Source organism: Vitis riparia, chromosome 6 (genome assembly GCF_004353265.1).
Source record: "Vitis riparia cultivar Riparia Gloire de Montpellier isolate 1030 chromosome 6, EGFV_Vit.rip_1.0, whole genome shotgun sequence".
Lineage (NCBI taxonomy): Eukaryota > Viridiplantae > Streptophyta > Magnoliopsida > Vitales > Vitaceae > Vitis > Vitis riparia.
Genome location: NC_048436.1, coordinates 17,538,835 through 17,552,934, shown reverse-complemented (window position 1 = coordinate 17,552,934; position 14,100 = coordinate 17,538,835). Strand labels below are relative to the sequence as shown.

Here is a 14,100-nt window from a genome sequence, read left to right as displayed (position 1 = left end):
AAATTAGTTGTCACTTCTAATGCTAATTAAATTTTAATTTACTATTTAAAAATTTGTATATATTATAAAATATTTTTTAGGTATAATATATTTAAAGTGCATTTAACAATAATTTTATAATTTTTTTTTATTTTTTTAATATTTAAAAGATAAATTTTAAAAAAATATTCAAAATATGAATAAGAAAAAAATGCATAACCTTATGAAATATGCAACATTTAATTGGAAATATATAATATAGTTAATAATTCCACTTAAACATATTAATTTTAATTTCCAAACTTAGGAAATATTTTTTAATATAAAATAATAAAATCCAAAAACCATAAAATAATGGTCCAAAATCCCAGTCCAAAATCCCAATCCGAGGCAATGATATGCAGTACATCCCAGTATATCCAAATCCATGGCCACGCGCTGATGTCAATTAGGCTCGAAAAACCCGGCCGTGATAGGTGTACGGCAGAGCGGATATCCACGCGTCGATTTAAGGAGGCGAGTTAATGCAAAGTAGTTAGGCGCGCCGTATTCAGGTGCCGCCACCTTTCAGCGCCGCCTCGTGAAGCACGATACACCCACGACGCTATTTTGGTTTTTTTCGCACGAACTCCTTGCTGATTGGCGGATGTTCATCTTCTCTCTCCTTTCGCCATAATGACAGGGGGTTCTAAAATTTTCTTCTGTGCCTGGGATGGAGTGCTTTTTGCTTGGCTAGTAATTGAAAGGATATTGGGATTATCACGTAATTATTCTGTAGAAAAAAAAATAGTTTGTTTTATTTGTTTTAATTAGCTGGCCTTGATTATGGTTAATTAATTTTTGTTAGCCAAGTTGAAAGACTAAGGATTTCTTGATAATGGCTGGGCATAGAATTTTAAATTTCAGAGCAATGTAGAGGTACTGGAGAGGAGGATGTGGATGAAACTAGAGGGTCAATGGTTGGCCACATAGCTCCAAGGTCCTTTGAGAATCTGGGGAGTTGTGGATAAATCTTGAAACTGCTCTTGTATTTTGAACCCTCTGCAAGGAGTAGAGGCTTTAAGCTTAGAGACAAAGCTCTTATGGACTTTTCTTCATTTCTGGTATTTTGGAGGAGTCTCCAAATTACAAGCGTTTTGAGAAGGAAGAAGACAAAGGGCTTTGAAATTCATTATGCTTACAACCTTACCTTGGCAAAGGTTTCTATTGTTGTGTTGAATTTTTTTTTTCCCAAAAAACCCCTTCGGGTTTGTGGAGCGGCTTATATAAATGTTCCTATGATATGTGGCACCTAATGTCTGAAGACCTTTAGGTTTTGCCTTTTTAAGAATAGGATCCATTAACTAATTCATCTTCTCTAGATCACAAACTTACATGACACATATCATGTTTACGGAACGTAAGTTTCATCTTCGACTCCTTTGAATTATTGGAACTCTCTTTTCCTTGTTTTCTTTCATTAAATTTACGAGGTATATCTATTCCTATAAATCATGTTGCTCATAAATGATGTTTTTTTTAACGAAGTTTTTTAATATGTCCTATGATATTGGACTAATTTGTGCATACTTCATATTATTGAGAATATGAATTAATATGGATTGTCTAATTGAGCCCATGTTACAAAAAAACACTATTCACCTTTCATGGCCTTTCACTTGCGTTCATGAAATGCAAGAGCTTCTTTATACAATTTAATGATAAAAAGAGGTTCCACGACCTTTTCGTATATTTAAATGATTAAAAAGGTGGGTAGGGTGTTACATGGCTCATGGGAAGCACACAATCTTCTCTTAACTTTTCTTAGGATCACAACTCTTTAGCCTTTGGAAGTGTATGACCTTTCCTTTAACTTCTCTTTGGATCATCGGTCATAGGAGTGCACGATCTTCCTTTAACATTTATTTGGGCCATTAACTTTAAGAAATGGTGACCTTCCTTAAAACTTTTCTTTTGGGCCATTGGATTTAAGTGGGTTCTACGGCCTTAGGATGTACATGACCTTCCTTTTTAACTTTCCCAAAGTGTGCTCTATGGCCTTAAGATATGCACAACCTTCCCTTCTTTTTCTTTCTTTTTATTTATTTATTATTATTGACTAGCATGTTAATTTATAGGCTTATGCTTTTTCCCTAGGTTTTTCTTTAGTTTAATATTTGTTTATTTTTCTTATGTATATATGAAAAAAAGACAATCAATAAAGAAATAACGTACATTATTTTTTAAGACCATGATAATTCCATAGACTTTAGTATTTGAACCATTTAAGTTGGTATCATCCAAAAGTAAAATAAGAGTAGAAATGTGTCATACTATATGATAGTTGTTGCACAATAATGAGCCTCTAGCATGAGTCATTATGTTCATCGATGTTTAACAAATGCCATTGTTCACAAGTATGTAAAAGTAGAAATGTGTAGGGTAATGGATTTGCAAGTTAATAGAATAATATTATATAAAGTAATAAAAAAATAGACAACATCAGTGGTATATTTGAAGGAATATTAATGGAATGAGAGGTGTTCCTTTAGATGCATGATATGAGACCAACATATATTTGCATAAAGTTGAGTAAGAACAACCTAAGCCTATAGAGAGATGGTGAATGATTAAATGAAGTAGCAAGAAACACAACTTGCTCAAAGAGATAAGCATGGATTGGATAGAAGAGAACTCTCTTACTATACCTAAAGTCATTATTCAAGGTCAATAACATCTTAGTTTTTCTTGTAAAGGATGGTTGGAAGAAAAAGAATGGAGTTGTCAATGTATTCGAGGAAAAAAAGTAAATAAAACTAGGCATAGTAGGAAATGAAATTTTTAGAGGGAGTAGTGTAGTGCATTGACGAAGATGAGACATGGAGTTTGCAAAAAATGAAATAAAATGAGGAACAACTCGACTTTTGTTTTAGTTGGCAAAGAGTTTAGTAAAGGAGAGCTTCATAATAGAAGAAATATAACATAAATAAATAAATAAATAAGCCAATCATGTGAGCAATAAGGCTCTAATATCATAAAGAAGATGATTAATGGTATTGAAAATCTCATACCTTATTAGAATTTCAATGAATTTATATGCATGATCATTCATTTCCTAAGCATTTTGAATTGGAACCAGTGTATGATCCATGTGTATAAGATGCTAAATCATCTATTATATCAAATGGTCTCAAAACAATTTTTTGTGAACAGGTTGTATATTATGCGATTAACTAGCGGCTATAAAAATGGCTATAGATTTGTAGTACAAATGGGAATAAGGGTGTGTTTTTGAGTTCATTCCATTGTTATCACTTGCAAGACCTCATTCTCCTATGTGAAGGTGTCTAAGAAGGTGAAGAGCATATCCAATTGGTTTTGGTACATTGTCTGTTACCTTTATAGTTGTTGTTGAAGTTATTATAGTTGCTCTTCAATGGTCAAGAGTAGAGCCTTCATTAGAACTTAGAAGAACGAAACCATTTTTGAGCAAGAATTCGACTTCTCACCTGATTCCCATAAATGACACCAAGTGTTGTTGGAAAATTTTATTTTTTATTTTTCTTGAAAAACACCCTTTCTTTTGGTTCAATTATCAACTTATGTATTTGTTCCTATGACATGAGGCACCTAATGATCAAAGACCTATAGATTCTTCTACTCTATAACACAATCCACTAGTTTGTCTTCTCTAGACTGTAAGCTTAAGCGAATCACATTTAAGGGAACACAAGTTTTGTCTCTGCCTTTCTTACTAGCTAGTGTTACTCAAATTTGATCATTGTAGTGTTAAGTACATATTAAAAGGATGTGTTTGTTATTAAGATAATTATGCTTAAGGAAAAGAAAGTTGTTGGTTGTCACTCATTGTTAACTGAACCCTCAATATGTGTTCGTTGTCAAACGGGCAAGATTTGTAAACTATCTTTTGAGTTTAAGAATAAAATCTCACAATTTCCTTTTGAAAAGATACTTTTGTAATTTTTGAGGACTCGACTCTTTAGCTTTAAATCAACATTTCTGTGTCTCTACAATTTTTATAGATGATTATTTCATATTCACATGATCTGATCTATTAAAAAGTAAAATTGATTTCTTTCATTACTTCTAAAAATTTGATAAAATGGTGGAAAATCAATTTGATTGAAAAATTAAGACCTTTTAATGTGATGGTAGATGTAAATTTAGCTCTATATTTTTCTTGATCACATTAGAAAAATTATGGAATCAAGATGAATGTTTCATATCCTAGTACTTTTTTAGCATGTTATCCTTGAAAAAGAAACTCTCCCGTATAAGCCTTCATATGATACTGTCATTTCATCTCAATTGGTCTTATCAAAGTTTCCTTCTGAAGATAAGCATATTACTTCAACCAGAAAGAAAATTGGAACAATATGTGCATCTCAAGATTCAAAACTTCTAACCAATCAAAATGAGGAAATTGAGACTCTTTAATTTTTAGTTATTTAATTATTGCAATGATAATTTTGCTTCAAAATTTGGAGAAAAAAATTACTAAATATTAGGAGTCAATATTTCCAAAAAAACCAAGCATATTTAGATGATGAGGTGGGCTCATCTTTTTCCAAAAAATGCAACAATCAATTTCTATCACCAACATATGTTGTCCAATAAGAGCTTGGCAACAACTAGCATATATGATCAATAATGTCTACAACAATCCAACATCTTTAAGTACTACCCTTATTGTTTTATTTTCCAAAAAACAAACAACTCAAATGGTTATGTTTGGTTCCAGAAAGTATCAAGGAAAAAAAAAATGTAAAGGAAAATGGTTTTCTCATGTTTGGTTTCGCTATAATTTTTTTTTTAAAAAATAAATATAATTACAATTAGTTAAAAATTTATACACTTTAAAATTATTTAATCTTTTATATAATGGAAGAAATTAAGTGACATGAGTTTGAAGAAACATATAAAAATAATTTATTAATTTTAAATCTTTTTCTTTCCTTCCATTTTTCCTCTTTATTTTCTTTCTCTCACATTTTCCCACAAATTTTCCAAGAATCAAACATAATCTTAAACTTATTCTCAAGGACTAAGTTGGGTGGATGCTATGCTAGATGAACTTTAAGCCCTTCATGATAATCACACTTGGGACCTTATTATTCAACTATCAAACATCAATGTAGTTGGCTTAAAGTAGGTATTTTGTGTTAAGTGTTAGGATTGAGCCCTAGAAAGCATGATGTAATAGATTGAGATTCATTTATAATTTTATCTATTTATATTTTATAGTTTCCCATTTAATATCCAACATCCATTAATTGGTTATCTGAGCATACATGCTCATATATCTTACATCGTACATGACTTTGATGCATTAAAAGTTACACAAAAAATACAAGTCATGAGTTCTTTGTAAGTAGATTAGTTATTTATAGTCAGTTCATGGATTTGGATAATCCAGTAGAGAGTATAATGCACTACCTCTTAAGTGAATGGATGACTTATTTTAGCTGTCGGGATAAGTTTTCTAGGGTGAGTGCACTAGTGCGTATGGTTGCACATTAGACATGACCTATAGTGAATCATGACGACTCTCAACCTTAAAAGGATATTAAGTTTATATAAGAGGTTTTAACTTATGGGTAAGACCCTAAGGAGTCATATATCTCTATGGATTGAACTGTTGAGAAAATAAATGCTAATCTTAAATGAGAAAAACACCCAAGAGGGGGGTGAATTGGGTTTTTCAAAAACTTTTTCAACACAACAAATTCAAGCACGATAGAAACAAATATAAAAGATAAAGTTAGAGAATTCAAATTCAGATTTTATAGTGGTTCGACATTTTCTTACTTACGTCCACTCTCCTCAATCTCCTAACCGAGTGAGAGTTCTACTAACTTGAAGCTTCAACCAAACTTCTAATCTTCTTTATACTTGGATTTTGGCTCCAATGGACTCTTACACAATCTTTTCAAGATTCAACTCACTTGAAGACTTTAACACTCAATTTTACAAGAATATATCCCTCAACCTAGCTCAATGATAATTCAAATACAAATCAAAGTTAGGATGAAACACAAAGGTGCACTAAAGGATATGTAAGTGAAGATTTAATGCACCAAGAAAGAAATGAGAGCTTTTAAGGCAAGAACAAGTGGGTAGACAAATAATTGCAAGTGTTCTCTATATCATAAATGAAGTGGAGCTCTCAATTTATAGGTTTCTAACATTGGGAGCCAAGAAAAAACAAAAAAACAGCCTCAAATATCGATCAAGTTGGGGATCGACCGGTTCACTAGCCGTTAGAGCATTTAATGCTTTGGCAGGTTACCGTTGCTTCGACTGAAGGTCGATTGGGAAGGGAAGACTACTAGATGAGAGAGAGTGTTTTTAGCACTCCTCGACCGGACCTCGATCGAGTAAGGGGAACCAGTCGACCGGTACCCTGGCCGTTTGAGCCGTTGGCCTAGTTCCTCGACCAGTTCAGCCTTTTGGCCCCAAAAACTTGTCTTTTCTGTTCTTTTCTTTTCTAACACTAAGGCAAGGTCTTTAGGTAAATTAATATGCCAATTTTGAAATGTTTTGCCTAAGGCACATTTGATAAAACTCGGGTTTTAATGAAATTGTAACTTTAAATAATAAACCGAGTTTTCCAAAAATGCATGAAATGATATGTAAAACCTAAGTGCACTCATGCATTCATCTTACATTTGTTTCTTATGATTAAAGGTCTTCCAAATGTCTTGATCTTGTATCCATTAAATCTTTTGATGAATTTTCAAATTAATACCTGAGATTTTTTACAATTTAAACCAATTAGAAACTTAATCATGGTTTGTTATCATCAAAACCTGATTAGGAGAATCCTTAAGCTAACAACTGTTAATGAGGACTGGTGACAATAAGTATTCTCAATAAAAACACCATAATATTTCATGAGTTTGAAATAGTGTGTCCTCTTGACTGATCTAAATGATATGTGATTTAAAAGACTATGATTATAACATTTCCTTTTGTGAACTAACCAAAAAAGGTTGGTTAAGTACCCCCAACTGAGGTTGAGGAGGAGTATAAGATTAAAGAAATAGAAAGTGGAGAAATTCCTCAAGGTTAGAAGTCCAAGGCTATACAGATAAAGGAGCCTCTTTGTACTAAGTATTCATATATACATTTTAAGATCTTAATTTTTTAATATCTTGCTTTTAATTACATATTCTTTGCATTTGATTAACTATCCCCCTCCACCACTCCCCCTAGCCATTTTTTTGACAAATTTTGTCATCACTCTATCCATTTATTTCAATTAGGTAATACATCAATTGGACATTAATAATGCTTTCTTTTAAGCTTATCTCAAAGATATCGTGTTCATAGATTAACCACCTAGGTTCATTAATCAAGCTCTACCTAACAATATTTTTTAATTGAAGAAACCTTTATACGCCCTAATACAACGTCACATACTTAGTTTGACTATCTCTCACAATTCTTGCTTCATCCTGGTTTTTTTTGTAGCAAGGCCTACTCTTCTATGTTTATATATTACACTAACAACATTATTGCACTTCTTATTTTTGTAGACATGTTCTTATTGTGAGAACTTTATTGAGGATTTAGTTATCAAACTCAGTCATGAATTTAAGGAGGTTAAAAGGATTTTACATATCTTAAGGGCACATAACATTTTTGCCTTCATTACCTATACCCAAGTCCTATTTCCATCTATGGTTTCAGTGTTGTGGATTAATGGGTAGGTTGTCCTACCACAAGAAGATACTTTACAGGTTTTTAATATTTTTCTTTGAGCTAATTGCATCTCTTGATCTTCAAAAAAAAACAACCAACAACTACACACTCTAATTCTAAAGCAGAATATTGTTTGATGGCCTCAACTATAGTTGCAACCAGTTGGCTCACCTTTTTATTCGGAGACATTGGTATATTGCTTCCAAAGCCACCTCAATTATTTTGTGACTACATCAATGCTCCAAGTGTGTCCATTAATACGTACAATGTTCTACATATGTCCGTCCGAATATTCCATCTTTGCCCCAAAAGTATCAAGATTGATTAGTTCATATGAACATTGTTGTGGAAACACATTTTTCAAGACCTTGCTTCAGCCTCTCATCCTACAAATATCTTCTCAAAGCCATTGCCAAAGAAAGCTTTCACACTATTTGGAGGCAAGCTTGGTGTCTATCTTCATTCTCACTCTAGCTTGAGAAGGGTGTTATGGGAAATAATCCATTTAATTATGGAGATACCCAAAATCAAGAACATAATGGGCATGATGTGTTTAAGATTCTATTCACCATTACGAAGAAATTGCATCATATGTAACAAAATAGTTTGAACAATGTATATACTTCAACTTTACTTTCAATAGAAAGTTGTGTTATATAGAACTCCATTGCCAAAAGTTATTAGCAATACCATTCATTTGTGATGTATGAACAGATTATCATTGAGCTTCAAGGATCTCTCAGGATGAATGGTAGCAAAGCAATCCCCGGGGTCTAAATTGGGGTCCTTTGCAGAGTCTGGTTAGCCCAAAGTCTGATCAGACCAAGCTTGAAAAACTAGAGAAACAAGAAGCCCGAGCAAAACGAACTCTCGAGTCTAGGCAGCGATTCGAGGGATTTCTCAATTTTAGTTCCTACTCTATTCCCCTCTGGGTGAAACGTTCTATCCTCCCAGCTTCTCTTACGTATGGTCCCAAGTATGTTGTTGACTTCCTGTATTGATTCTGGGCATGAAAATACTACCTTATCTTTTTGATAGCCCCCTAATAATAGTAAAAGAAGTGGTAAAAGTAAATCTAATAATCACTCCTGGTAACAGAAGGTTGTAAAAACAAAATGATATCCAACCAATCCACCTTTCATATTAGTATAGATTTGCCTTTTGAAAACGTCCCCATGAAAGGTCTAAGTTGTATTTGAGTTATGCCGAGACGCCAACATCAGTGTATCTTGGATATAAGGCAATATGTGGCCAAATCATCTAAAGTATGATGTTACTGCTCACACATGAATGGGTCCATTTCACAAGACACAGCTTTAGGTTCCATACCAACTCCAGACAACATTGACACCTCAAATTCCCAACCAGAAACAATAATACGAAGAATTACTATTACTTGTAAGTTACAATAACTTGTAAATTTAGAAAATGAGTGTGCGTTATTTGTTTGTTTTTGCAGAGTCTTCTTGTTTGAGAAGTTTGATAAAGAAAAATCTGGCTGATAAGCAAAGGTCGAAGGCGATGGAGCCCTTATCTGGTTTTGCTAAAACAAGCAAGTCCTATCCGATAGCTGTACATGGTCTGGAGTTGGGTTCGTATTGTCAAATTCACAAAATGTTAAGTACTAAGCCCAAGGCCCACTTAATTATTCTTATTGTTGGGGTAGGAGTGATATTATATCAGTGGGGTCCAGCCTTCCTCAGCCCAAATTTGGGTTTCACACTCAAGTTCGGGCCTGGGTCTAATGTATTTAGCGGTCCAGAACTCCTGCAATTGGGTTGTATTAGAGGGGACGACATAATTATCAACAATTTGACTTATTGAGAGTGATTTTCAAAGGAGTGAAAAACTTTTTTCTTTTAAAATAAAAATAAGATGCACTTTTCCTTCTTTTCTTTTTTTCTTTAAGAAAAAGGCAACATCCACATGTAATTTTGTTTTTCAAAACAGAACTTCTGAATAAAAATAAAATATAGTAACTCAAAGTTAGAGTTAGTTGATTCCCCCCAAAATAGGTTGAGATATATTGATTAACTGAACATCTAAGAGTAAAATATTGTTACAATATTGATCATAAAAGTAATAACAAATTGAAGCAGACTTTGAATCGTAGATCTGACCTCAAAATGTCAAGGTCGTCCAATGAGACAATGGAGGATAAACTTCATTATCGATGAGAAAATAGCTTGGATCACTAACTAAGGCCCTTAAATGACTACCTAAGAATTATTGTATTTTATATTTACTATTATCTTCTAATTTTACAAACAAAAAATAGGAAATATGTTTGAGATACTATACGTATAAAATTGATTTAATCGCCTTGAAATAATAAATAAAAATAAAAATATTTGCTCTTTTTGTATTGGAATATATTGAATTTGGCCAAATTTTTTTTCAAATACAACAAGTCATGTTCTAAATATAACAACCTATTTGTTTCTTAGCATTCAAGTATGTAATTGAATTAAGTTACTTTTCAAATGTGAAATACTAGGTATATTTTGAATAAATTTCTATTTTAACAATTTTAAAAATAGAAATGCGAATATTTCTAATTTTATTTCTTACTTCTTAAATTGTCTATGAAGAAGAATCAAATCTTAGTGATCCATAAATGTTAATAATCCATCTTTTTTTTTAAATTAATACATTAATGGATTAGGAAATATATGATTTAAAAATTTCTTCCTAAAAATTAAGAAAGAAACCTTACTTATCAAGGTCACAATCCCATCAAGAATATCTTGGCAGAACCCCAGAAAAATCTCTTAAAATTTGATAAGCTGGAGGGCGTGTCAAAGATTATTGGTTGAAACATCAAACTTTGTACAGTGCAGGAGAAGCTCATATGGGCTTGAGGACATGGGATCAATGCTCCAATCAGATTCCGGGGGAATAGCCCAGCTAGATCCTCATAGGCGACTGATGCCGTGGTGATGCAAGGACTTTCCATTATTTATTTGTTTATCTTTTTTGTGAGTAAAAGACACACGCTTTTGCAAACCCCATGTGAGATGCCTTACCCTTCCAACCTTTCCACAATCCACATACACATCACAAAATTGTGAGACTTGCCCACCTCTTCCCATTCCCAATCATATACCTGGCTCCTTCAGGTTTTCCCTTTTTTATCACTCAACTGTTTCTGTTCTGTCTCCCCGGCTCTGGGTTTTCAAATTTTGAAACTCTTCTCTGTGGTTTCTACCAATTTTTGGTTCTGGGTTGTTCGAATTTTTGGCATTGAAAGGTATTTTTTTATTGTTTTTTTAAGGCTGGGAAAGGTACTGGGTTCTACGGTGAAGTGTGTTTGAGGAACAGTTTTTTGGTGAAGGGTTTTGCAATGGCATCCATGCCTTGGTTTTAGAATGTGAAATTTCGTGTAAAAGGTGAAGGAAAGAGATGGGATTTTTGACCTTTTAGAAGGAGGGATCGTTTTTGGCTGGTGATGTTTTCTGGAAGAAAAAAAGAAGATTATCTTTTAGTGATTTTCCTGGGAGTTGATGTTTTGAATTTTGTTGTTTTGTAGTTTTCACTTTCACAGAGAGGGAAGGGATTTTTCAAAAGTGTTTTATGATTTAAGGTTGATATTGTCCTTGAAAGATCATTGTTGAAATTTGCTGTTTTCAGTCCTGGGGATGTGAAATTTTCAGGCAGAGATGGCATCGTTCAGTGGTTTGGGTATTTGTTTGAGTTTAGTCTTTGGGTGCCTCCTTTTAGCACTTGTTGCAGAACTTTACTACCTTCTATGGTGGAAGAAGAGAATCACCAACAGAGAGATTGAATATGATTACAGCAACTATGCGAAAGAGCTTTTCTATATCTTCTGTTGGAAGAGACCCGCTCCTCTTAGCAGTAGCAGCACTCAACAGCTCAGTGTGAGAGACCCAGTTCCCAATGGTGATGATGAGCAAGACCCTGAGCTGGGCTCCGGCAAGGACTTGCTGTTGAAGGCATTTGGGGAAGAAGGTGTGGAGTCAGAGCTCATGAGGCTTCACAATCTTGCAGGCCCACCGAGATTTCTCTTCACAATCAAAGAGGAAACAAAGGAGGATTTGGAGTCAGATGATGGGAAATCTAAAGGTGATAGAAGCAGAACAGCGTCAAGGACGAGGAGTCTGAGTGATGTTCTGGTTGCTATTGACACCCCATTTCTCACCCCTTTGGCCTCTCCACCCTTGAAGTCTCCCACCTTCAACCCCTTAGATTGTTATAGCCAGCACGGATTCAACCCTCTCTTTGAATCATCTGCAGAATCAGAGCTGAAAAGGTTGAGATCTTCACCCCCACCGAAGTTCAAATTCTTGAGGGATGCGGAGGAGAAGCTGTACAGAAGGTTGATGGAAGAAGCTGAGAAAAGTGGGATTAAAAATGGAGGGTTTGTTCAGGATTCTGGGGTTAAAGCTCCTACGAATATTATTTCATCAATGACCCCAGAAGAGAGAGATGGGTCTTTTATTAGAATCATTGTTGGAAAGAACAAAGAAAGAGAGCTTCATCAAGAAAGAGAGCTTCATCACCATCTACCTCAGTATCATTCAACACCTTCACAGGTACTTCCACTGGATTCGTCCCCTTCAACATTCAGACCATTTGACAAGGAACCCAGTGGGCATTAGATGATCTCCATGAATTGTCCTCAAATGAGTACTTTCTTCATTCCACAAGGAATCCAGTGTGCATCAGATGATCTCCATGAATTATCATGAAATGGGGTTCCTTAATTCATTTTTTCTTTCTCCTCTTCTGTTTAATACATTATTAAGATGATTACATCTCTGTATTCATTCTAAAGCATTTCTGTTGAATGTTTGGTGGTTTGGTGGTTTGGTGGAGACAGCCATTGTTAATTGCATCATTGATCTTGAGTTTTCAAGGCAAACTGACATTATCCGCAGGCTGATGTTAAATTGTTGTCTATTCAAGTGGGAGACCTGTGGGGTAATCAGTTTTTGTCCATTCTCCTTATCCTCTGAGCTGCCTTAAACCACGCATCACTCATGTGGACGATGCTGCTACTTGTCTAAGCCAAAAGTGCACTGTAATTCTCCTTTTAAGATAGTGCTTCAAACCCTTTTCATCCCCCCTTCAGTTTCTCTTTCCAGTCTCTGGTATAAAGAGGGTGTACATATATTGCCATTATTACATAGTTATGTTGTATGTTTAATGTACTCAAAAAGGAGATCCCCCATCATGTGACTCTGGACCATTTGATTATTAGCCTGCCAAGTTATTGATGATCAATATGATTATATAAAATCTTTTTGGCCGCTTCCCATGTTCTGCAAACCCTATATCAGTCATGGGCCTCATGGCTTATGCTAGTTGTAATATGGCCTACCAAACCTGGAAAGCGCTTTTATGCACTCTTACGCGGTAAACAGAATGCTGCACAGCTAATAAGCATGGTTCCTTGCCAGATAAAGAGTCTTTTTTAACTCTTGGAAATCTTGATTCTTTCCTTACTGATTCTGGTTTTGTTTTTGTAAGTCAACTTGATGGAAGGCTGTAGTCCTTCATCTAGGAAAGCTCTTTTATTTTTTTGTTTTTTCAAAGCAGCGTTTCGTAGGGTTTGGGGGGAAAGAATTAAATAAAATTTACTTTTGAAAGTGGGGATTTGAGGAGGTGCATAAGCCATATGATTCTTGCTTTTGAAGGAGAAGGTGTTGGTCTCATTCAACAAAAAGCCAAAGTTGAAAACAGTGGGCTGGTGTGAGTTGTGAAAGCTCCTCCAGGCTTTTACCTAAACAACAAGAAATGTCATAGTTATCACGCGATTCGACCGAAAGGTGCCCCCACTTTGAAATATTGGTTTTGTTGTGGCATACACTCCTGGAAAAACGGTTGAAAATTTGAAAGCATTAAGATCCATATAACCCAGGAAGGATGATGGAGTGCTTGTCATTTGAAATTCGAATTGCCCATATGGAGTTTGTATGTGGGTGAAGAAGCGGAAAGAACGAGTCATAACAGTGTGAGAAGGAAAGAGGCAGTGGTGGTCCAAGGATGCGGTCAATTCACAGGGCCCCGTCTCACTTTACCCTCCATCAGGTTACTTATGAGCCATAACCGAAGGTCCACTTTTGCCCCGTCTTCACAAATTGCAGTCTTTGTGGCCTGCCTGCACATGAATTTATTATTTGGAGAGTTCAATGCAACATCAATCTCACGTTTGGCCTCATTGCAAAAGTGGGTGTTTGGGCATGCCCTTGTTAAACCTCCGGCACAGGGAAGCTATGGCCGTTTGGTATTGGTCACCTTATCCTCATCCCTCTCAATTATATATACAGTTTAATTTCAATCACCTTCCCTCGGGATTAGATTAAAAACACACAATTTCAATAAATTTAAAATTTTATTAAATATCCGTCCTATTTTATTTAAATTTTGTAATTCATTTTTTAGAAGTACAGTTTA

At 34.6% G+C, this 14,100-nt stretch overlaps 1 protein-coding gene across 1 annotated transcript; it reads left to right on the top strand.

Moving 5' to 3' along the window:
- The first annotated feature begins 10,684 nt into the window (after window positions 1-10,684).
- LOC117916873 lies at window positions 10,685-12,854 on the top strand. The gene has a single exon (XM_034833079.1). The coding sequence runs from the start codon at window positions 11,343-11,345 to the stop codon at window positions 12,300-12,302; it is 960 nt and encodes a 319-aa protein (XP_034688970.1). The 5' UTR covers window positions 10,685-11,342; the 3' UTR covers window positions 12,303-12,854.
- The last annotated feature ends 1,246 nt before the right edge of the window (window positions 12,855-14,100 follow it).

Excerpts from the sequence above, each read along its gene's own strand:
- LOC117916873 (XM_034833079.1), top strand. The coding sequence starts at position 11,343 with ATGGCATCGTTCAGTGGTTTGGGTATTTGTTTGAGTTTAGTCTTTGGG.